Source organism: Arvicola amphibius, chromosome 12 (genome assembly GCF_903992535.2).
Source record: "Arvicola amphibius chromosome 12, mArvAmp1.2, whole genome shotgun sequence".
NCBI classification, from domain to species: domain Eukaryota; kingdom Metazoa; phylum Chordata; class Mammalia; order Rodentia; family Cricetidae; genus Arvicola; species Arvicola amphibius.
In genome coordinates this window covers 35,342,501-35,366,529 of record NC_052058.2, presented here as the reverse complement: position 1 = coordinate 35,366,529, position 24,029 = coordinate 35,342,501, and the positions used below count along the sequence as shown (strand labels likewise).

Below are 24,029 nucleotides of genomic sequence, written 5' to 3'. Positions count from 1 at the left end.
AACTCTGAGTTAACAATATCTACCTTGAACCAATGATCTAAAAAGAAGAGAATTTCTGTATAAAAGGTAAAGTTCCTGGAAATCGATACATTATCAATAAAATAGTTACTGATGTGAATATGATTGAATATCTTATATAGAAACAAAATACTTTGAAGAATGGTTGAGCTTTTATGCATATTTCGGAGACTCTGGTAAAAAGTCAGGATCTATAAATTCTTCATTGAGTTTTAAAATCCCATTTGTTTATTTATCTGCTTAGTGTGGTGGTCAGAGGATGCCTTGCAAGAGTTGGTTCTTTGCTTCCACTTTGGGGCAGTGTTGACTGAACTGCCGTCTTCAGACTTGGCAGCAAACACTTGCACTATATGAGTCGTCTCACTGGCCTGCAAATCCAGGATTTTAGAGTAAGAGAGTTAAGGGATTCATAACAACAGGGTTGGCTGTGTGCCCTAAGAGGGCCGGCAGGAAAGAAGCCTCTTTCCCAGAGATAAGCCTTGTTCCTTAGCAGTTGATTGCACAGCACTCCTTGGTTGATTGTTATATTGAAGCTGTGCACTGGGCAGAAATGCCCGCAAGCATCATCTTTCTTCCTCTGGACCCTGTTTTCCAGCTCTGCATCACTCAAGCCCACAAGTCCTTGCTTTTTAAATGCTACATGCGAGCACTAGATAGGGCAAACAAGTCTGCATAGACATAATGCTTGTACCTGAGCATGCCCTAGGTCAATGTGTCCAGGTATGTATTTTTGAGTATCAGTAAGTTTCACTATATCGGTGAACACTTTTTTATTTTTGCTTTTTGAGTTTTCACACCTAGTTACTCCTGCAAACTGCGTGTTAGAATCTACCAGCCACTGAATATACTTTGAATATCATTTAATTGTTCACCTAAGTAGTCAGGGGTCCTGTTTGATGTCCCCTGTTTCAGAGTCTGACCATTGTCATTTTACATTTCCATGGTTTGAGGGTCTCTTCCTGCAAAGAAGATTCCTGCTGCCGTTGGAGCTCAGTATGCAGTTCAGACTCTGGGGCTTCACAGTTATTAGACACTACTGACAATTACCCTTTCCCCTTTGGTAGGCAGTGCCTAAAAACTTACTCACTACATCTGGGCTATGTCCTATTCTTTCATAGTCTCTTCTGACTAAAACACTGCTGAGAGAGAAAAATAAAGCAATGATTAAGGTTATTGACAAGGAAAAGAGCTATTATCGAGAATCTCTGGGCCTGAGGATAAGAATAAAGTATAAATTCATTTGTTACAAACAAGTAATGGTATAAAATGAGAATTCTCTAAGTGCTAGAAAAGAAATGCTGCCTCATTTACTATGATTGCAGCCAGGGAAGGTTTAGATTAAAACGAGAAGTTAAAATTATTAAGCTTTATCTGATCATGTCTTGCTAAACCTAGGAGCACAATACAAGGCTTTAAGATACAGGCACTCAATCATGAGCATGCAGTTTTGAAAATGAAGGCTTACTGAAAATGAAGGCAGAGGCACAAGAGAGCCAAGTTACCATATCAGACATTGTCCCTCTCTTATTATGTAGGATGCTTAATTACACTTAAGATGTAATTATAATATGTAAAAATGTTGAACTCTGTATAATGGCTTCTTATATAATACTAAACAAAGTGGGCATTAAATGAAGAAGCAGAGGCCACAAAAAGTAAATACCCATTGTGTTAAGGCCATTAGACCTGGCAGTCCTTTTCTTTTTTTGGGTGTCATTGCTCCTGTCAGAGCTTGAAGAAATATGATTAAGTATGGAATTACTTTTGCCTTGACATGATTTGTATAGAATTTAGGAGGGGGACTTTTTTTTCCCCCTTAAGAAAGCAGTTTAGAGGGTTGTTACAGCCTCCCTTGTCTGGCCCCAGCTATCTTTCTAGAAAATATGGGAGAGTCCCATCTCCTTTCTGAAGACCTTGCCCACTATATGGGAGAAACTTAGTTTACTGCAAAGGTGGAAGAGCAAGGGCCCAACATGGTATTCTTCCTTGGATTTCCAGAAGTTGAGATCTTTATCATGAAAACCGACCTTCCCAGCTCATCCTGACTTATCCAAAGCTCTTTTCTCCATGAAGTTCCAAACATCAAAGGGAAGACTGAAATGTTTCAGTGAGGCTGAGAAGTACAGACATCGGGCAGGGAGCAGAGAAGTCCAGAACAGGGAGATAACTAAGTGGGGGTGAGGGGTATGTCCTTGAGAGAAAGAAAACACAGACCTTGCAAAGGGCATACAAACACTGAGAAGTCAAGATTGGGGTCCCGTGAGATTTAAGCATGCAGCTATAAGGGTGCTCTGTAACCAGAGGGAACACAGAGATGAGAAAAGCAATACAGGCAACTGGCATGAGAAAAGATACCCATAATGCACTGTGTGTCACGGCCCAGTTCCCCCCAAGAAGTTTCCAAAAACTCACTTTTTTCAACCAAGATGATCAACTAACCAGAGTCTGGAACTGTGCCCAGGCTGTCCTCTTGCTGCCTGCTGGCTTAGATCCATGGACACTGGCTATACCCAGGATAAAGAGGGTGTGGTCTATCCCCATTCAACCTGAGACCCACCTGGGGAGAAGAGTGCCACCAATTGTGTACACTGGCAGACAGAATTCAATACCTAAACTGTAGCACACCCAGAAACAGAGTGCACTTTAATCCCAGAGAATAAGAGCATTAGGAGCAGACACGTTTTATTATTAAACAACTTTAATCCAAATGCTGATTATTGTTTGCAGTGTCTGAAGGCACAAAATATACCTAAAATGTATGGAAGAGTCTAAACAGAGTTATAAATCCACAGAGCAAAGCATGAAAAAGATACATTCTGAGCTGACACAGATAGCTGGGGCGGGAGAATCTAGGCTTTGTTGTTGTCCTCCCCCTAGATAACTTGCTTGATATCAATCGTTTCCCCTCATGCCAAGGGTAGGGAAATTAAAAAATGACACAAATATGGTAATAAGAACACTGGGAGGTATCTGGAACATCCAGAAGCATTATACTTTTCTTGCAAAGATAATCTCTTTCTCCCTCTCCTCTCTTCTTCCTCCCTTTCCTTTCCCTTCTCTCTCTCTCTCTCTCTCTCTCTCTCTCTCTCTCTCTCTCTCTAAAATACACATACATACATACACACATACACACACACACAGAGAGAGAGAGAGAAAGAGAGAGAGAGACTCTTACTCCTAAGCAAAGACATCCATATCCATGGTATACCAAGGAAACTAGGTCATCTTTGGGATACAGACAGGTGTAAGATAAGGCAGTGAGACCAGAGTTTGATTTTTAAATGACTATATATATGAAAAATTAACCCTCCAGTGCAAGTTGCCCAAAGTGCTGATGAAACGAAACCAAAGCTATGCAAGCTAGGCAGCCCACCTAGGCTTTGCCATGCACACCTGTCTCCACGGTCCACACACTGACTGGAGAAATGCTGATAAAACTCCAGTCACACTAGTATCATGGAATTCCCAGGGGCCAATGATACAGAACTGTGAACATTGTCTTGTTTTGTTCTGGTGCTTTTAGCTGACTCTGTGATACAGTAACTTCTTTATACTCGTTAACATCATTAGGGACTTTGGGAAATAGATTCATCCTGGGCCAGTAATTACCTCCATGAATATATCTCTCAACTAACTCTATAAAAATATAGAGAAGTACAGAAGAAGTAATAGACAGAATGGTGTGTTTCTCTGTAACTAGAGACCAAGATCTTAACACCTCAATTTGTAGTTCGGGTAGCAACTCCATACTTTTGGAACTGGATGGGGTTATGTTCTACATCCCAGCAGTGCAGGAGATAGAGACACCTTGGTCTTCAAAATGGGAGGAAGCAGCTTAGAGTGATAGAGCTCAGATTCCCCCTGAGGGATCATTGCTGGTTCTACAGTTTAGTTATCCCACAAAAGGCAATGGAGAGAGGGAAGATCCTTAGGTTAGCCTAGTTTTATCAAACAGGACTTCCCTGCAAATTCACCATCTCAGAGGATAGAAGATGCTTCCAGCTTGAAGGATCACTGCTGTGGGTTGGTTTATTGTCTGAGGACTCCTGGTGTTGAAAACACAGTAATTCTGGAGAAAGAGCTAGTGCTGAGATCTGGTCCTGTTTAGCCAACTTTATAAAGTGCTAAAGACATGTCTTCAAGGACTATGGATAGCTTCATTAGGACTCTTCTCGAAAGAGTCAAGCTAATTCCCTACGTGGTCCTTCTTGTTTATCCTCAATCTCCCCGTAATTTGGAGAAAATTCCCCTAACTCATTTCAGTAGAAGCCTTTTACCTGTGTCCACAATACTTCTACTCCCTGTGTCTGTAGCTACACTTTTCTTTTGATCAGAGCTATAAGCCCCAATCTAAGCGAACAGTCTTTACCTGGTTTTTTATCCCCCATCCTACAATCCATATGACAAATTCAACCTATAAGAAAGAATGTCCCACTCAGGATAGTCCCACCACTGCCTAGATGGGGTTTGTCCTCCCTTCCATAGTCTGTCGCTGATTGATTCTCCTAAGTAGAAAAAGAGTTTTGTTTAAAAAAAATCTAATAATATGCTGTCCAAACACATTGATATCAAAGCCTCAGAGACTGTGACCTCAATATGGGCATCTTTTCTGAGGCCTTGGGGACAGTTGCCTGCTACACACTGTGACACACAGTGACCTTAGCATCTTGAGCCTGATTGTCCAGCGCCATGTCTAAGACAGGTCAGCCTACAGGTCAGGGACCAGATGGGTCCACACAACATGGGCTCCAGACTCAGCACACACTGAATACGCCCAAGGACACCGAAGGAATAATGAGGGACTTGTAAGGAAGGACAAGAGGGAAAGCTGTTGGCACAGCTGCAAGCGGCATTCGGGGATCCTCCACGTCCTCTTTCCTCCCCAGCAGCCAGGAGCTTCTTCTCTGATGGTCCTTCCTGGCCTCAGAAGGGTCCAGGAACAGGGGGCTCCTTTGGCACTTCAGAATGATCACAAGTAATTTGCCTTTTTATTCATATAGAACAAAATTTACAAAGTCATTCATACAGTTTTTGTTGGTTTTTTGTTTTTTACTGACTTTGAAAATTGGGAATATTCAAAATACACTTTTACCCCACTCCATTCTCTCATTATTTACATTTATGTACAAGAAAAATGAAAGAGTCCTTGTGTGTGTGTGTGTGTGTGTGTGTGTGTGTGTGTGTGGTCTGTGTTGTCATTTTCTTGTATTAAAAAGCTCTGCTGGTCGGGTGGGTGGGCAGACGGGCAAGAGGGCAGGCGACGGTCAGATGGAGGTGCCGTGAGAGGTGTCCAGAGCCTCTGGAAGGACGCCTCCAGGCACGGGCTGAAAGGACATGGGGATTGGGGTCTTCACAGGGCTCTGTCGGAACAGTCCTCCGTTGGGCGACCTGTGTTTGCACTGAATCGTGGGCATGGTGGCTGAGCTGCTCAGTGGCAGTGGCAGGTTGCTGCTGGGCCCTGACGACAGTGTCCGGCTGGTGCCATGGCTGCTTTGTTCAGGCAGAAAGGTGCTGACCGAGAGCTGGGTGTTCTGATACTCCCGTGTGGGCTCCAAAGCTTGGCTTGGAGCCAGGCCCCCCATCTCCAGGGCAGAGAGCTCAATGGATGCTGGGGAAATTTGCTTGTGAGCAATGTCTTCATCCATGAGGCTGTTTATGCGTCGGTGCACCTGCTCCAGATTCACCTCTTTGTCCTGAAGAGAAAGGACAGGAAGGTCAAAGGACATCCGTAGAGTGGACTGAGGTCAGCTTTGCTGCTAAATCCGGATACCTGGAGCTACTAGTCTGTTCAGCTTGCCAGACAGAGTATCCCTCATTGTTCCCACCTTCCCTCAATCAGATGGTAAACCCTTGGCTATCTGGGGAATCCATACCCAAGAACACTAATCTTTGTAAAATGATGACCCCGACAGCAGGCATCAGAAGCCTCTCTCTTCCACACTGCACTCAGCCTAGAATGTCTGGCACACCCAGGGCAACCCTATAACAAGATGCTCTGAAGAACTGGCTGAAGCAGGAAGAGATAAATAGAGTGTCAGCAAAATAGAGGAAGTGATCTTGATCCCTAATATGCCCCATGCGTTTGCAGTTTGAATTCACATCTTCCTAGGCTTGATGCATTCACCCTTGCCTTACACAAAGAGGAACAGGGTCAAAGTAATTCCATTGCCTTGTGAGTCACCAACCCCACGAGTGTTAGAGGTTACCGAGAAGTCAAAAAAAAAAAAAGAAACACTGAACTACCTGACCACCTAGTTTGTGTGTGTGTGTGTGTGTGTGTGTGTGTGTGTGTGTGTAGTATCTCTAGTTCATTCCAGAGGGTAAAGCATGCCCCATTGGCAAATAGGGCATGGTGTTTAAGTGGGGAGAGGAGCAGGGGCAGAGAGGTATCAAGAGGACTTGAGGCTTCCCAAACGGACGATTCTCACCCAAGACTCTTTAGTTTATTTATCTACTAAAGAAAGAAAAAAAAACTAATTCTTCTCAAGTAAACTGATGCTACATCTTTAATGCTAAAATCAATCAAGGTGGTTGCTGTGCTTGAAAGCTCAAAGGAAATGTTGCCTGCTCCCTCTGTCCCACCCCATACCCCACCGAAGTGGACAAGTGACAAGTGTCCAGGAAAATAGCTATACCACCTCCCAAAGGAGGGTAGAAGCTGCAGGACCAATTGTGGCTCTGTGGGTGCCAATGTTCTAGGAAAGATGGTGGCTACAGCTGGCCCTTTCAGAAGTCAGACTCCAAGAAAAAATAGAGTCAAGGTTTATTTCTAAAATACAATCTTGCCAGTGGTCTAGTGTTCAGAACACATGAGAGAGAGGAATAGAACCTCTGTTTAGGTTGTAGGTATTTTAGAAACACCACAAGATGTAGAGGCTTTGATATGCCTCCAAAAAGAAAAAAAATTATCATGCAAAACAGAGGTTATCCCAGTGACTGATTATTTGGAGCTCCTATGGGGATAAGCAACAGGGCTCCCAATTAGGAGGTCACTTGGAATCAAGAACATAAGCCCTCCTCCTTTTTCATGATGCCAATCACAAAGCCAATACTAGGAAGACTCAAGACAGCATTTCTCAGGTGGGCAAAGAACTAGAGAATCCTGTCATTCATTCCTTGACTCAACAGTCTTTGCCATGGAGAAAATGAGATCACTGCTGTCTAAATGCCCATGAGTTCAAAGCTGGCATACTGGGCCTAGCTTCTGGTAAGGCACATACAGTGGTTTCCAGAACATCTCCTGCAGCAAGAACCCTGACAACATCCATAAGACAATGAAGAACTCATTGCAGGCCAGGAAGAAACTGAATAATAAAGGAGCACACTGGGCAGAGGGTGAGGGAACATTGTGGAAATTGGCTTGTTGTCATAAATGGAAATGACATTGGAAGTAACTGGATGGCCACTGGATAACACCCAGGATTCCAGTGATCTGAAACCGCCCAGTATGACTCAGCTCATCAGTGCCGGGAAGCTGCTTCTGCGATAAGAATACCTCTGAATAGCAAGTGCCAAAGAAACGTGGGGGAAAATGGGTGAGATGCTATCCACTACTTTGTCTCAATACCATTCATAAGATTCTCTTCTTAGCGCCTTCAAGGATCTGTAAGCTGTAAGTGCTCCTCAATTAACAGTGTTAAATATTAACAGACTCACAGCCAGTTGAAAATGGCCTAAGTCAACAATGTAATCACCATAAGTACCAGGCACCCTCACTTCAGCAATATGGCCCACTGGAGAGCATTGGCATTTTCTGCTTGTGTTCCGTAGCTGGGACTGCGGCTCTCTGCTGCTTCTCAGTGTTGTCAGAAAATAGGACCACAAAGTGTTTGCCCAGAAAAAGATTAAAAAATTAAAGTGTAGTTTCTGCTGACTGCATGCTGCTATTGTACCATGGTAAACGGGAACTATCATAGTTGAACCACGGCACATTAAATATAGCAAACAAGATCAAAGTGATTTATTAATTATTTTGTAGCATGGTTGACCTAGCACGGAGCAACTTTCTCCTCAATGTATGATTTATCTGTCTTTCTTGTTTTTTCTTTGCTTTATATAAAGAGAAATGTTTCCATTCTTCATATAAAAATTTTAAGATAGTATCTTATGCCTATTATTTGGGGGGTTAGTGACTTGGATTCCCTCATTTTTGATGAATTTTTGTTTGTTTGTTTTTGTTTTTCAAGACAGGGTTTCTCTGTAGCTTTGGAACCTGTCCTTGAACTAGCTCTTATAGACCAGGATGGCCTCAAACTCACAGAGATCCACCTGCCTCTGCCTCCTGAGTGCTGGGATTAAAGGTGTGTGCCACCACCACGATGGCTTCTTAAATAATCCATGTTTCATCTTTAGGGAGTCACTTGCTTTGGGCAAGTTGCTGCCTTCAGTCCATAATGGTGTGGGTGGCAGATAACATTCCCCGGTTAACAGACAGAACCATCGTACAAACAAGGTCATTAGCACATGGTGAAAATCCCGAAAAAAAAAAAAAAAGACTCAGAGGATAGGTGGAGTTTCATCCAATAGCTGTGGTACCATACCCAACCATCCATGCTGTGGCCCCGCTCTCAAGGTCTGGGCCTCAGGATAAGCTCTGGCTCTGCTCATAATCAAACTTAGATTTTCAGCCTTTTCACAGCTGCCCTGATCTGCAATGTAGCTTTTTGACATGGGATATGGCCCCTTTGTCTGAACCAACCAAAGTCAGCGTCGTAACTCAGCTGGTGAACATTTCAATTTACAGATTATTTTCATCCCAAAATGCACAAAAAGGGTGGAAGGTGGAGATACTGGGACAGAGTTTCAGATGCTTTTAGGGTTCAAGGCAACAATATTCTCTTCCCTACAGCCAGCAAAACTTGGAGAAGACTAGACAAGCCAAGTGCTCTCTCTACAGCCTATGGTTTCAGGAGAAGGAAAACTGATGAGCCATGTTGGGGGTTTCCTTGAAAGAACCGGTTAGTTACATAACCTTGCCTTCTCTTCCTTTCTGTTTTATAATTCAGTACCGTAAGGCGCCCATCTGGAATGGAAGACTATTTGCAACAGGCAAGAATCAAGCTGTCTTGGCTCCAGTTGTGTTCACTATGGATTCTGACAGCTGAAGGGAGAGCCCTGACCTTTCCCTTAGAGTCAGCTAAGTACTGGGTCAGGGCAGGTGCTCAGAGGGTAGGTCCTGTTTTTCAGGCCTTGGAAACAAAGAGATAGGAGAACTTCCTGTAAAAGAATGCCCCAGGGAGACAGAGATCTGAGAGTCTCAGACAGACAGGAAACAGAACTCTCTACCCAATGCCAGAGCAACAAACATTGGTTGGTGTGGTGTCTCAACCAAAGTCCTGGGAAGAAAAATGTGAGCAAAGGACGCCTCTTATCTGGAGCCTTCAGCATTGACATTCAAGGCACAAAATGGGAAGCAGTAGCGGTCTGGAGTGGAGGGAGGGCACAGTTAATAACCTAACCTTCTAATGCAGCTGTGTGGTCAAGTAACATCAGCATATTAAAGACTAACCCAAGGAATGGGTATTTCTCTTAGTTTAAATTTTGAGGATTTTATACAATATATTTTGATCATATTCTCCCTCCCAATTCCTCCCAAATCTTTCTCCACCTTCATGTTCTATCTTAAAAACATACCAAAACATTCCAAAAGCAAAGCCAAAATAAAACAAAGCACAATTGCATGCACACACACACATACATACACACACACACACACACACACACACACCACCACCACCACCAACAACAACAACAACAACAACAGCAGCAGCAACAACAACAAGAAATGTGGAGTGTGATTTGTGTTGTCTGTATAAGCTGAAAGAAAGATCTTGAATAGCTTCTTAACCTAGTGTAGTTTTTTTCCTGCCTCAAATTAAGAATGGATGAATCCGTTGTAAGCAGTGTGAAGCCATGCAGGGCAGATCAACTCCCAATTGTGGTTATCTATTAGCCTTTAGCCTTCCTATGTCAGGATACACAGAAAATGTTCACACCAATTGAAGAAATTTTCCAGAGAGAGCTTCCTGTGCCAAATGGCTGTCAAGAATCCAACTTCCTCAAACCAGTTGGCCCTCCTTCTATTCAAATTCTATTATCCCAGTAACATCAAGACCAAGATAAGCCCAGGGAGAAGAGGGGTCCATCAGGAGTACCCTGTACTGGTTGGTTAAGTCTGCAAGAAAATGAACAGAACTGGCATAAATGCCTACTGACCTCCCTGGAAATTGAAGGCAGCCTGCTTCAGAGTCTCAGCATCCTTAAGCTGCCTGCTTCTGTGGCTTAGCCTGAGAGCTAGAACGGAGGGGCAAGAAGCACAGGGCCAGCTTGCTTGGGGTCTTTGTTCTCTCGTATTACCTAGGCCACAGATTTAGCACAAGCAAGGTCATGTCTCCTTGGATCTTATATGTCTCTGACCAAGGAAAGGAAGAAGTAATCAGCTTAAACAAGGAAAACAGCAGGAGTGACTTGAATAATTATCCCTCTTTCAGACAAAATGATGCATTCTATAATGTTATGCAAATCAAATAATGGGCTTTTTTTTAAAAAAAAATGTGAACTACATCAGTTCACATCCTCATTATCCCAAGGCTTCAGTGTTCAGCCAGGTAATGACAGCTGTGGAAAGAGATCTGGGAACTTATGGCTGCCTTCATTAATCTACCGTAGGCAACTGACCTAGTCAAACATCCCTGAATATGAAATAAAATTTACTGACTGCATTTACCCACGAATCGACTGGATTCCAGCTCTGCATTCTTCACCCCATGTTAAGGATGGCGACAGATGCAGAAAGTGAGGTTACCAGGGAACCTCTCTGAGGCATTCTCTAGCAGAGATAAAGTTCTGTAATTAAGCCACTGTTCAGCAATGTGGAAATAATACAGTGTATTGGAAAACGGTAATTAACTAAACTATCATCTGTGTAACAGCATGTTACACATGGGACTCATTAGAACCAACTTTGGAATCCAACATCTCCCACTTTAAGGTGGGCAGGAATAAAACTAGGGCTCAGGGACCTCCCACCTGACCTGGCGGGTTGTTGGAAACATTCTCCTGTTACCACTGAGACCCACCAGGTGGTAAATGGTACCCAATGGATGGGAGCGATGCCACCAACACAATTCCTCTTAGATGTTGCTAGAAATTGAGTTTGGGTCTGAGAGTTGTGATTAGGTGGAAAAAAAGAGTTTGAATTTTGAGACAATTAAATGAGCTCAGGGGATGATCAATCATCCTGTGAAGCATTGTGGGGGAGTGTCTGAGCACCTCCCTCTCCAATTTTTCTGGTCAGGGAAATGAGAGGCAACCAACAAGCCCTTCATACGTCAGATAGGAGCAGCAGGACCCAGATGCATGAGCAGAGACTAGCAGTGAAGTGACCTGCTCAAGATGACACATGAAGAATGTAGTACTGGGACTGGTACTCATGTCCACTGAGATCCAACCCTGGGGTTCTTTTCTACCATGACAGGCTCACCTTCTTCATCATGGAAGGTTCCTGCATACCCTGGCAGAAAGTTGATGGAAGGTTTTAACCCTTGGCAGGATATCAGAAATGAATGCGGAAGTTTTGTAAAGTATAGTTTTCCAGATCGTCTTATGAAAACTGGGGCCGAGCATCTGTACTTCTAAAAAGCTCCAGAATTGATCATCTCTGATATGCAGCCAAAACTGGAAGTCATTGATCCAGCTGCAATGATTATACAACAATTTAACATTTAATAGCATTTTCTTTATAGGAGCCCAGACTGGTTTGCTCATTCAATAACTACATTTGAGCTCCTATGACCAGATGAGCTAATGTTCTTGGTAAAACATTCATCTTTGGTTCCTGGCACACAGAAAATGTTCAATACCTCAGTTATATTCATCACCCCCTAACAAGAGTTCCCGTGTTCCAGAGAATGGGCAAAGCGATTCAAATGCAGAGGTAAGGAGCTACTGGCTGGCTTGAAGCAGACAAAGGTAAAAAGTTACTGACAGCAAAGGAGACGGGCAGTGGTCACGGGCAGAGATGGCTTTGCCAAGGACCTGGTTCTGAGGTACTCAGTGGTGTGGAAGTGCTCCATGCTTCTTATTGAAATGTTCTGGGTTAATTTCTGGGATGTATTGAACTATCTGACACCTCGTCTCAGTTTTCAACAGAAGACAAAAAACAAACAAAGAAAAAACAAGTCCTGAGATTACTTTCTAGAACCTGACCCAGAGAAGAATTGAATCTCATTCCTTATTCTCAAAATCTTCTAGAAAATACTAGGTAGAAATTCATGATCCTGCACACCCCAAGAGAGCCCAGTGTCCTTGCACTGTGACAAGCCTGCCTCCGGGAGGTAGCAGGTGCAGGGAGGCAGCTGTATCCTCCCTGTGCCAGCTCTGTTATTGTCGCTTCTGAGTGATACTCTTCCGGTAATAAGGAAGCCTTCCTTAAATGTTGTTGACAAGGGCTAAGAAGACAGCGTGCAATTTGTAAAGCACAGGAGTGGAGGCAAAGCGGTGTATGGCGTTGAAGCGAGGACTCCTAGTATTCAGTCACCCGTAGGGGAGAAGCTTTGAAGGCCATCCCCACAGAACAAGAGAGATGCTGCTATGCTGCCACTGCTGGATAGCTGTCCTGGCCTTCCTTGGCCGTGTATGCCATGGAAACACAGGGCAGGACGAGCAAGACAGGGAGAAACTAGAATTCCAACTTCCAGCCCTGTGATGGATGATTCATCCCTCAATCCTCATGTCAGCTCCCATTTGTGCAGTTCTCATCTTTATTTCATGAATATTTCATTCTCAGAGCGATGATTCCACATCCCCCATAAATCTCGTGAGTGGCTCTTTACTGCGTCCCCAAGAGCTTGGTGCACTCACCTGCATTGGGTAACTACATAATTGTCTGATTCCTCAGAAAAAATATGAGCTCAAATGTGCATGAATATTAAGAGGTTCAATGCACATTACAACCCTTCCCCCAAAAGGTGTCTAAACTCGGAAGACATGACAGCACAAGCCATTAAACACAGCCTGGGCTCCACCCAAAGACAGCTTTTTCAGCTCTTAAGAAATATAGCTGGTATCCCAAAATGAAACATTCCAAGAGTTTCCAGCCAGCCTCGCCTAATTGCAAGGCTGCTCCATAAAACATGGAACGGCAGCAATGTGAAGGGGATCTAAATTAAATACCTTTATTATTTCACCACGGTTTTAAAGATATAATATTAAAGTATTGCCATCACATCCATCCTCTGTTCACAGATGATAAGGTTCAAACCCCTTGCCCTGGCATTGAGACACTGGAAGTAGACCCATGCTCCTTCCTCAGGCTCTTCTATTGGCTTTTCCTTCCTGTCCTTACTTCCTGTTACTTTGTTCAGCTTCTCCAAAATACAACTTTTCATCTCATCTCCAATTCAGTGATTTTTACTGGTTTCTCAAGTCTCCACACTCATCTCCTCAAGCCCCAGGAATATTTACTAATCACTATACACCATAACCCCCAGCTACCCCACCACATGCTGGCTAGGCCGGGCCTGCTCTGTGCAGTAGTGGTTCTTACTGCTTAGGTCAGGAGAGCCCAATCTCCATGATGGAGGCTGGTGAGCTGTGCTGTAGTTGCCCATGGGTAAGAAGTACCCTTGAAGGGAAGAAAGGGCTCCACATGGACCTTATTGTTAATGAAACCAAGAAGGGAAGTGGTATAAACTTCCTCTGAAAGCTGAGAACCTATAAAAACAGGGGAAGGTTTCCACGCAATCCATTTAAACAGCAACAGAAGGCAAAGGCTGGGCAGCCCCTACTGTGCTTCCTCTATGTCTCTGTCATTTTCGTCTCTGTCTGGATGCAGGCTGAGAGCCAGGCAAGGGGCTCACACTGTGGAAGTGTAAATTGTTTGTAAATGTATTCTCTCCTATCAGCAAGTGTACATTTATGCAGAAGTGAGAAAGCAAGAAGAGGTCCTGCCAGGGAAGAAGCAAACAATTTGTGCTTTCACAAGCTGGACATCCCTTCATCTTCTGTGTTCTCTCTTTGCTTGAACCATCTTATTTATGTCTGTCTCTGTCTCTGTCTCTGTCTCTCTCGGTCTCTATGTCTCTATCTTTCTCTCTCTGTTTCTCTCTCTCTTACTCCGTGTGACCAATCTGGAATGATCACCACACTAGGGGCTATGAAGGTAAAAGAATAAAAGTAGACAAGACCCTCCGACATGAAAATAAACCTCCCTTGCTAACCTGACCTGTGCAGCATTTGTACAGGGGAAACCAAGAGGATGACTAAGGAGAAAGCCCAGACATGGAACAAGACAACAGCACAGGTGGGGATACAATGTGGGTCAACCAGTGTCCTTTCTGTCTGTCCCATCTTTCCTCTTCCTCCTTAGAGGGGCCCTGGGACCACCCACCATACCTGTCTGAAGATGCTTTTATGTCCAAAGCCCCGGGTGATGGCAGCAGGAAAGGTGCCCTAGCTTTGGTATGGGGGAACTGACAAGATTCTGCAGTTGCCGAGGACACTGGGGCTTCTTCTTTATCTGCTCATTAGTAAGTCAGGGTCCCTTCCTTTTTAAATATAAAAAAAAAAACCCCTTTTGAATAAATAATCATTTCCCAACTTAACAAAATACAACTTTGGGTAGAACCATTAAACTCCTCTCCCCCTTTCCTTCCTGTGGTTCAGGGATTACAGGAGAGCCTTCAAGATGGTAGAAAAGCCAGGCTTCCTTCTTTCTTTCCTTCCTCCCTCCCTTCCTGTGGGCACTTTAGCGCTGACTCAGCAGTGCATGCCATTAGAGAGCAAAGCACTGACTGAAAGAATAGAGGATAGGAGGGACAGGGAGACAGCCATTGCCTCCCTGTCAGAGGGACAGGGAGACAGTCAATGCCTTCCTGTCAGTCAGAGGGACAGGGAGACAGCCATTGCCTTCCTTGTCAGAGGGACAGGAAGACAGCCATTGCCTTCCTTGTCAGAGGGACAGGGAGACAGCCATTGCCTTCCTTGCCAAGGACTCCCTTGCAGACTGATGGGTAAGGGTGCAGCCAGACAAGCAGTTCTTGGAAAGAGATGCCAGGCATCTTTGCTACAGAGGTACCAGTTCCCTGCCTATACCAGGCTGCGTGAGATCATTCACCTCTTCCCCGCTCCTACCTGTCTGTGGTTCCTGTCCCAGTTTGCTTTGCTTTTCTCTTTGACCTCCCACCTCTGAAGACAAATAATGAACCTGTGGTCACCTGAGCCTCCAGTACAAATGAAACCAGGAACATCAGGCAGGATTCTTAATAACGACTGCTTTTGGACAGAACGCCAGCTGCTTTACAGTTTCCTCTTGGAGATTTATCTCCAGAGGCCTCTGAAGAATCCGTGAGCCAAAGTCTGATCCTGGATGAAGCCCGCGTGTGTTTAGCAGGCAGGGACCACACATGGATGGAGGACCAGAGCTTGTCCTATAGATGCCTATGTTTGCTTCTGTTGGCAAAGCATCATCACAACACGATGCTCTCTGACACCCTCTTTTAGGGGAATTCCCTTTATGGTCCATTTAAAAAACCAAATCAGAAAATGACCTTGAAGAACAAATCCCCAACAAGATGGATGTGTCCAGGGACAGAATCACAGTGGCTGGTATACATAGTGAGAGAAATACCCAGAACCTAGAGTCTGGAGTTTCTCCCAAAGTGGTAAGGCTAGGCCTTGTGAGAATGGGGGAGGGGGGCGAGAAAAGAAAGGGAGACAGTGGACAGGAACCCCTTGCCTACTGGGGACACGGGACCTATGACTGTGTGTGAGACACCAAAGAGAACCAAGAAGGAATGCGGGCTCCTCTCTTACCCTACAGGTGGTCTCTCCAGGTCAGGGTGGAAGCACATGAGTGGGGCAGGGTGGGGAAGGGCTCTCTGGCGCTGCCCACGCTGTACCTGCTCTATAGATAAATACAGGACTTTAGTGGCCATGGCTGGTCCCTTGGCACTTTGTTCAAACATGAAAACACCCCCTGCATTTTCTCTTGCTTTATAAACAAAATGAAATGTGACATATTCCCCCAATATCCAATGCTGCCGTGTCAAGACAAGGTGACTCTGATCAATACTAACTAGAAGAAAGCCACCCACCAAATAAATGGCCCAGGGAGACACCCTGCCTCTGTACTATGGCAAGACTATAAGGACACCAACCTCTTTGGGGGTCTCCTGGTGGCACCGGTTGCTGTTCCACCATAACTCTAGAGCAGCCACAAGGCAGGCAAGAAGGAGGCCGATGGCCAAGATGCAGAAGACCCCAGCAAAGCTGTGCAGTTTAAGGGATTTGCCCTCAGCCTGGGCACTGGAATGGCTGGTGAGGTCACAGCGGCCTGTGTGCGGCCACCACTTCTGCTTGAGCACATCCAGGTCCCCTGTGTCTTGCAGCTCCAGGATCCTGTAAGACACAACACAGGTGAAGCAGAGCCACTGACTTCCTCAGGTTAGCCATCGGGTCCTGTCAACAGCCTCCCATGCTTACCCTGGAAGCATCACAGTAATTCTCAGAGCTGGGTTCTTCCCCAGTGCCTTCTTCACCACGCACCCAGAGTGCGTCCCTCAGAACATACAATAGTAGGTTTTCCCTCTCCCCGTCCCCTGAACCAGTGGCAAATGGTTCAGCGACTTAGTATGTCAGGTCCCTCACGTGGATTGCTGAGAAAGTTCTCAGGATAAACTTGGGGCATGCAGACATGAACTAGGGAAACCCATGGAATGCAGATTTAGTATGCTCACAGTCATAAAAGAAAAGCTGTCCATAAAATTTTAACATCTGAAAGTCAAACATCCTTAATCAAGGACCTGGAAAAAACACTTCAAAGTCTGAAACTTTTTGCAGATCTGCATGATACCACAAATGGAAAATTCCACATTTGACCACTTACATGCTAATAAACACAAACTTTATTTCATGTACAGACTTATTTAAAACATCTCATAAGATTACACACAGACTATATGTGAATGATACATATGAATCATAAATTAATTTCATGTTTATACTTAGGTCCCATTCCCAGTTATTCCATTACATACATGTAAGTATTTCAAATCTGGAAAAAAATCCAAACTCTTAAGCTCTTATTGTCCTGTCCATTTTGGAAAAGTGAAACTCCATTTGTCTACCCTGTCTGTCCTAATGGGACTCATGTTATTCTCCATCATTTCATTTAGGAAGATTCTGTGCCAAGAACGATGCTGGAAGCTGCCAAAGCTTGTGGTCTAAAGATGCACATGTCAACGGTCAGTGTGAAGACCGAAGCGGTGATGGACAAAAGGAAACGAGCGGAGAAATGCCAGGGAGACGCACGTGCCAGGGGTTTCTAACTGCAGCCTCAAGAGGAGTGTGTGGAGCAGACAGCAGTGGAGGAAAGCCTGGAGGACGATGGGTCATGCAGCAACAGTGGTGGTCCAGTTGTTTCCTTAGGTCCTTGGGCAGTGTGTAGCCAACCTCTATACCTAGCAGATCTTTCTGAATCTTAGAGGCCAACCTTCTGGGATTAGTAGTCCTATTGTTTTACATTATAGCAAAGGAAATCAAGGCACAGAGAAGTGAAATACCTTTCCAGAGGCTGGCAACCACTGGAATAGGTGTGAATACCCTGTCTGGTACAAAGGACTCATTGCAGTTTGCCAGCCACAACACAGAGTGAAGCTGTGGCATGGTGAATGAGGAAGACGGAGGCATAGGATGAAGACGAAAAAGCAGACACACAGAGATGCGCTCTAACAGAGTGTGAGAGGGGGGTCTGACTGCATAATGGTGGGACAAGTCCTCATGTTGGCTTCTACCACTGTGGTGTTTTGTGTGCTCCTTCTGTAACTTTGAGCTCTGCACAGTGAGAGGGCCAGGTATCATGGGTGGCTTGCAGATTCAAAGCAGACAAGCCTTTCCATCTGATGGGTACTTATCTATGAGTCTGGTCCATGGAGATGCATTTAGTTCACAGGCGTATGCAGTTAACGAACTGCAGAAGCTCAACTCGACAGTTGTATAGTCTCTGCACTGGACTTGCATCTATAGTTCTGAGGCTGGGCCCACATATTATGCCTGAGTGTATCCCAGGTCCTGTCTCTATCATGGGCCAGCATGGTGTAGCCTCTTATTATCTGTGAAGGACCCATCTCAGGACAGAGTAGACTTTGATCTCATCTGTGTTTTACTGGATGAAGGCCAAATCCTGCTAAGCCTCACTGATTTGTGGTTCCCATTCTAATGAGTAGGGCTGCAGCTTTCTATGTTTGTCATGCGCAAGCTTAGTAGATATCAAAACAAAAGCTACTTGTTATCAGATATTTGTCCTGTCAACGAATGTGTGAATGCATTTGCTGAATAATGAACACAAACTAAGCTGGAAGGGCCATAGCGAGAATATAAAAACATCCAGCAAGAAATCAGGGCAATGATAATCCCGAAAGGCTTAGAACGTGGCCATGCCTGGAAGGACATGGTCCCTGAGGTCACTGATTTACATGTGCATTTTTGTGTTTTGTGGCTGTGCTCAGAATGTCCCTGGGAACCACAGCTCTCTGCAATGGCACGGTGGATGATGATGAACAGGACCCTACAGTGTCTACCTCACTATCATGCATGGCTTTGGTCATCCAAAGCTGTGTGGCTGTTCACTGGCCTTGTTAAGTCTCTGGTGGCTGGGGTGAGTAGGGCGAGCTTAATGTAAGTTACAGACACTGACAGGCAGGTATCAGCCTGTCCAGGAGACTCATGACTGAAGTACTGCTGACTCCTCACGAAGACATCAGACCCCTTTGTTTGTAGATACAGATGTGTCACAGAGAGAGATTGATTCTAATCCAGATTCTGAACCTCTCAACCCCAGCTCTCTCATTACCAATATCTGCGATTAGATACCCATCTCAGTGGCCATTAGCTTATAAGCCGGTGAATAGTAACAGGTTCCGTAAGAACTGCATGGTAGTCGTGCAGTTGGGTGGCCCTGCTGAGCAGCTTCTTATCAAGTCAGGAGCTACCTCTTATTGAGAGAACACCGCAGGGAGAAATCATTTGCACTCCTTGAATCTGCCTAACTGCATGCGGAGCAATGCTTCATATGCTTGTCTTACTTCCTGAAGCCTGAGCACTGAATCTACCTGACTGACCCAAAGATGTAACTAGAAAGTGTCAATGCTATTCTTCAGCTCTGGGCCATTATTGAACTGGGGGCAGGGGCATGCTCTTTCTGTGACAACAGGCTGTTATCCAAAGGTCAAGTTCTGACCTGGGAGATGGTAAGGCCCTGAAAGGACCATAGGATCTGATCTCCTCACCATTTCTGGGCAATATCAGGCATGCTGCTTAAATTTTTCTGACTTTTTCTCCTTACAGTTGTATGCATCTTTTTACGGCACATTCTATTTCAGAAAGAACGTGTGGCGATTTACAGGAAAACAGGGAGTAAAACAAAACAAAGAACGAAACAAGAATGCATGAATATAGACACAACAGGACAAACAAGCCATGTGCACGGAGTGCCTTCAAGAACGAGGCTAAACTAATGTGCACTATAACAATCTATACTCCTTCTTATGAGGAGCCAGAGCGATAATAGCCATTTCCTGAAGCCAGTTGCTCTATTTTCCAGACAGATATAATTGCAGGTACTTTGCTTTATTCAATAGTAGTGGAGCCTGCGACACAGTAGGTGCTCAATAAATGGCTATTACGTTGCTAAACACTTATTGAATGCCCACTCTGCATGCTGTGGTCTGAAAGACTGTTTTAGCACGTAACCCCCATACCACATACACTTACTTCTACAGCCTAGCCTCTTCCAAGGCAAAAAAATAGCTTGAGACCTAGTATGAAGGGAAAGGCGACCACAGAAATTCCAGATAAGCCTGGGATCTGCTAGTTATATAGTGTAGGCCCGCACTCAAATGGCATGGCGTGTGGCCCCCTGATTAGCTCCCTTCATTTCTCTGAGGCACATTCAAGCTGAAGGCAGTTTACAATGGACTTGAGCCTCTTCTAGACCTGCTGACAGCAGAGGGTTAGAAATAATGACTGGAGAATTCCCCTGAAGAGCAGATACCTGTCTGTTGGAAGGAGGAAGGCTACCAGCTCATGGGGAAGCTGTGCTGTGGAGACAAATAACAATATTGCAGGAGGTCAGCACAGTCCTTGGAACCCATCGTCTTCTGACGAAACTATGAAGGGTAAATTTTTCTTAAAAGAAGAATAACAAGTCTGAACATTTCAGTTTTGTTTCTGTGACCACTGTAATGGGAGGGAGAGGCCAGAGGGTCCCAATAGAGACTTTCATAAGGACTCCATAGCCATGCAGGAAAAAAGATCTGTACAGACCTGTATCACAGCTAGCTTCCTCTCTGGTGCCCAGCCCGAACCCCATGCTGGTTGTGGTCTACTAACCTATGAAGTCATGTAAAGAACATTTAACTACTTCTGCTGTAAGCACTGCAGCTTAGATAGAAAGGGATCCTGGCAGTTGGGAGTCAAGGAATACCACAAAGTCACACATTACAACAAATCTCACACAAGAGATTTATCGGGAAGGAAAAATCAGAAGGGTGGCTGCCTCTGCTCGGGTGAGAAACAGCTGAGAGCTGAACAGACGGAAGGACTTATATAGTGTTTCTTAGGGATAGGGTGGAACTTTTCAGGGTGAAACTTTCCAGGGTGGAGATTGGTGGGATTTCAAGTCCAGAGATTGGGCTTTTTACTCTGTAGTGTGGGGGCAGCAATTACAGAGTTCTGTGGGTAGATCCTGACAGTAGGAGGAGCTCTGTTTGCTATTGGCAAGTGGCTATTGGCAGTGGAGGGGACCAACTCCACTTCCCTGACTCATGTCTGTCTTCTCCATCTGGAGGATTTTCAACTGACATTCTCAACCTCATTACTGTTCTGATCATTTGACCGCACAGCAGAGATCCAAGCTTCCTAACTAACATCCCCTCTCTTCTTTCTCTAATATACTGGTAGTATATTGACTCATTTCTGCAGATTTACAGAAGAAAACTGAGCAGTTCTAGTTCATGGGCCTCCAACTTCGCACTAACGGGTCCCATACATCCATGAGCACTGTCTTGAGACTCACTGTTTGGGTGCTGCTGCAACATTGGCCTTATAGGTCCCCTTACCATCTGCTCTACAGTGAGTGGTGTTTGCAGATTGATGGTCTGTGCAATCACCTCGAACCTCCCATCTAAGAAAACAAACATGCGTATTCTTCAGAAAAGCCATTGTGTTCTGAATTCCAAAGAGAAGCCATACCTTGAGTTTCAGCAACTGAGAAATACTTCTCTGTTTTCACAGCTCTCCGCTCCAGAGGGCAGAGCGAGGGACCTAACACGTGCTTGATGAAGTTCTGCAGAGAGCCTCAAGCCTCCCTTAACTGCTCCTACCCCTTCACCAAATTTTGCAAGCATGCTACTGACTAGGGTTGCAAACCCTCCTTCTCAGCCTTGTTGGGTGGAGCCAAGGCTTACTGATCCTGGGCAGGAGGGTCCAATAGAGAATTCCAGGATAGGACAGGCAGTGGGATTTTTAGATTCAACAGTAACATGGCCCCACATCAGAGCTCAGGAGAGCTGCAAGTGTAAGGGCCAGAACTCTCTCCCTTTCGCCCTGAGTTAGAATGGAAAAGAGATGATCTTCAACAATTCTACTATATCCACTTGGATATCCTTCAGGTGGATAACACAAAAATGCTGGAATTCATCTGTTGATCAGGCAACTAAGGGCTACCCCTAACTGAATGGACTTGTCTATGATAATGTTTCTGCCACCTCTCATTGGTTGTGATGGGCAGAGCCTTTCCTTTTCAGTGACTGCTATCTAATTCTTTCTATCAGTGGGATACCACATCACAGATATATGCAATCTGAGGGTCCAATGCTAGACCTCTTTAGAGACAAGATAGAGTGTCTGCTGGTAAACTGCCTGCTAAAAAACAGCCATTGAATTTACCTATATCTTTCAGTTCTACCTTCCCTGCTTAAAGTCGGATCATTCAGACCATAGGAAATACTATGACAAAAACCAGTGTGGGGGAATAAAAAGAGAATGGCTCTTAATAACTTCATCGTGCCCAAGAGTCTAGAGCTAAGCAGGCTCAAGGGACAAGCTCATCCTAGGAACCACATGGGAGATGAAACATGAATACGAAGTAGACATGCTACATTGGTTTCTGATGGAGGCACCCATTCAGTTCCCCAAGGTTGAACACTTCCTGTCTCCTTAGCCCCATGGCCTCTTTCTCTAAAATGCTCTCAAGTTTCTCTAATATTAATGAGCATAAATCAGAATTAATTAACTCTCAGAAGGTGGCATAGAAACCCAGAAGCCTATGTTTTAATGTGGAGAGAGTGGGGAATACAGGAAACGTGAGGTTGTCCTTCCTCCTGTCACAAACAAAGGGCCAGGTCTAGATCTTGCCCCAGTAGACAGCAGCATCTCCTTCAGCCGGGAAATTGGATGCAAGTCAATAGGCTCCATCAGGTCACATGTGGCAGACGTGGAGACAGACGTCTGCTTCTCTGACTCTCTTCTTTGCATCTCCACATGGACAACTCACACTTTGAAGACACACTTTAAAAAGAGATTTCTAGGTCTCCTAGATCCTACTCGGAATTTATTTATCTGTTTGACTCCTTTGACTCTTCCTTTGTGTCTCTGCTCTCACTACCTCTGAGAAATCCTTCTGGGACCTATCAGATGCCCTTTTCTGCGCTTTCCCACCCCCAATACCCCAATTGGACTCTGCACTGGTATCACCTACCCACATCATAGTCCCACCCACGGTGTTGCCTCTCTTGAAAAGGAGCATGAACTTCCTACTTTTTATCTCAGTACCTATGCAAGGCCCAAAAGGAAGTGTTGAGGTGCTTAGGAAGATGTGAGGACTAATAAATTATTCTGGCTCTTAAGTCATAACAGGAGGTTATCCTTCCATCCCAGCTGCCAAGGTCCCAAGGCTGCTGGAACTGTCTTGATGACTGTGCCTACCTCTGGGAGAAGAGGTCCCTGTAGGGGCTGCCATGCTGCAGGGCAATCCCGTAGCCCTTGCTGCTGATGCTGTTGCCGATGACAGTCATGGAGCAGTCGTCATCTGTCAGGGCTGCGTACTCCACCACGGCCACATCCCACAGAAAGGCGTAGTTCCCCTTCTTGGCCTGAAAGACCCAAATCACCATGAAGTCCAACCGAGCTATTTGGCCACAAGAGTTTGAAGCAGTGGGGCATCTCAATGGTTGAGTTGGAGGGGTCCCTCTAAGTGGTCCCATTCAAACTCCACAACAAATTCTCCTAGCATTTCCTGTGGATTGTGAACACAATACCAGATGATATCATTCATCGTAGCAGGTTCACAGAGCAGGCAGAGTGGAAGAGTGGGAGGTGGGTCACAGAGATTCACTTCCCACATTATGACACTCACCCCTTCGGAGTACAGGGAGTAACACTCAGTGGCCTAAGATTTTCAAAGCAGAACTGTCGGGGGCACATGATAGTACCACAGGGGTAGGGAAGAATCTCTTCCCTGGAGAATACAGATGTTCGAGGACTGTTATAAATTTTGTCCACTGACTTTTATTAAGAACCCAACTGCTAAGTCCTGCTTACTGTGAACATGAGTATGGGTTCAGTGACCCTGGGTAGTCATGATGGAATAGCAAGTAAAAGAACAGGTTAGGGCTTGCTATGAATGGTAGGAACCCATTAAGGACAGGAACCTGATGGTTACAGTAACATGCAATGCTTCTGCCACTTGCCTTTAACTACATTTACGTGAGGATAAGCATATGCACAAATGCATGCATTCATACACAACACACACACACACACACACACACACACACACGTCTTCTCTGTTTTTGTTGGCGGGAGGGGGGAGTTGAAGCAGGATTTTACTATGTTTCCTAAGCTGGCTTTACATTTGATCTTCCTGCTCTAGTCTCCAGAGTGCTGGGATTGTAGGCGTGGAAAACTGTCCAGCATGCTCACATATATCTGTGCTGTGCTGTGCTGTACTGTGC

The 24,029-nt window shown here is 44.9% G+C and overlaps 1 protein-coding gene across 1 annotated transcript in view; it reads right to left on the bottom strand.

Moving 5' to 3' along the window:
- Window positions 1-5,282: 5,282 nt before the first annotated feature.
- Window positions 5,283-24,029, bottom strand: part of Grid1 (glutamate ionotropic receptor delta type subunit 1) — a 729,852-nt gene continuing 711,105 nt past the window's right edge. The window contains exons 14-16 of the mRNA XM_038349621.1: window positions 23,002-23,168; window positions 16,176-16,416; window positions 5,283-5,711 (exon numbers count right to left, since the gene is read on the bottom strand). Coding sequence (XP_038205549.1) covers window positions 5,283-5,711; window positions 16,176-16,416; window positions 23,002-23,168 — 837 coding nt within the window. The remainder of the gene's footprint in view (window positions 5,712-16,175; window positions 16,417-23,001; window positions 23,169-24,029) is intronic.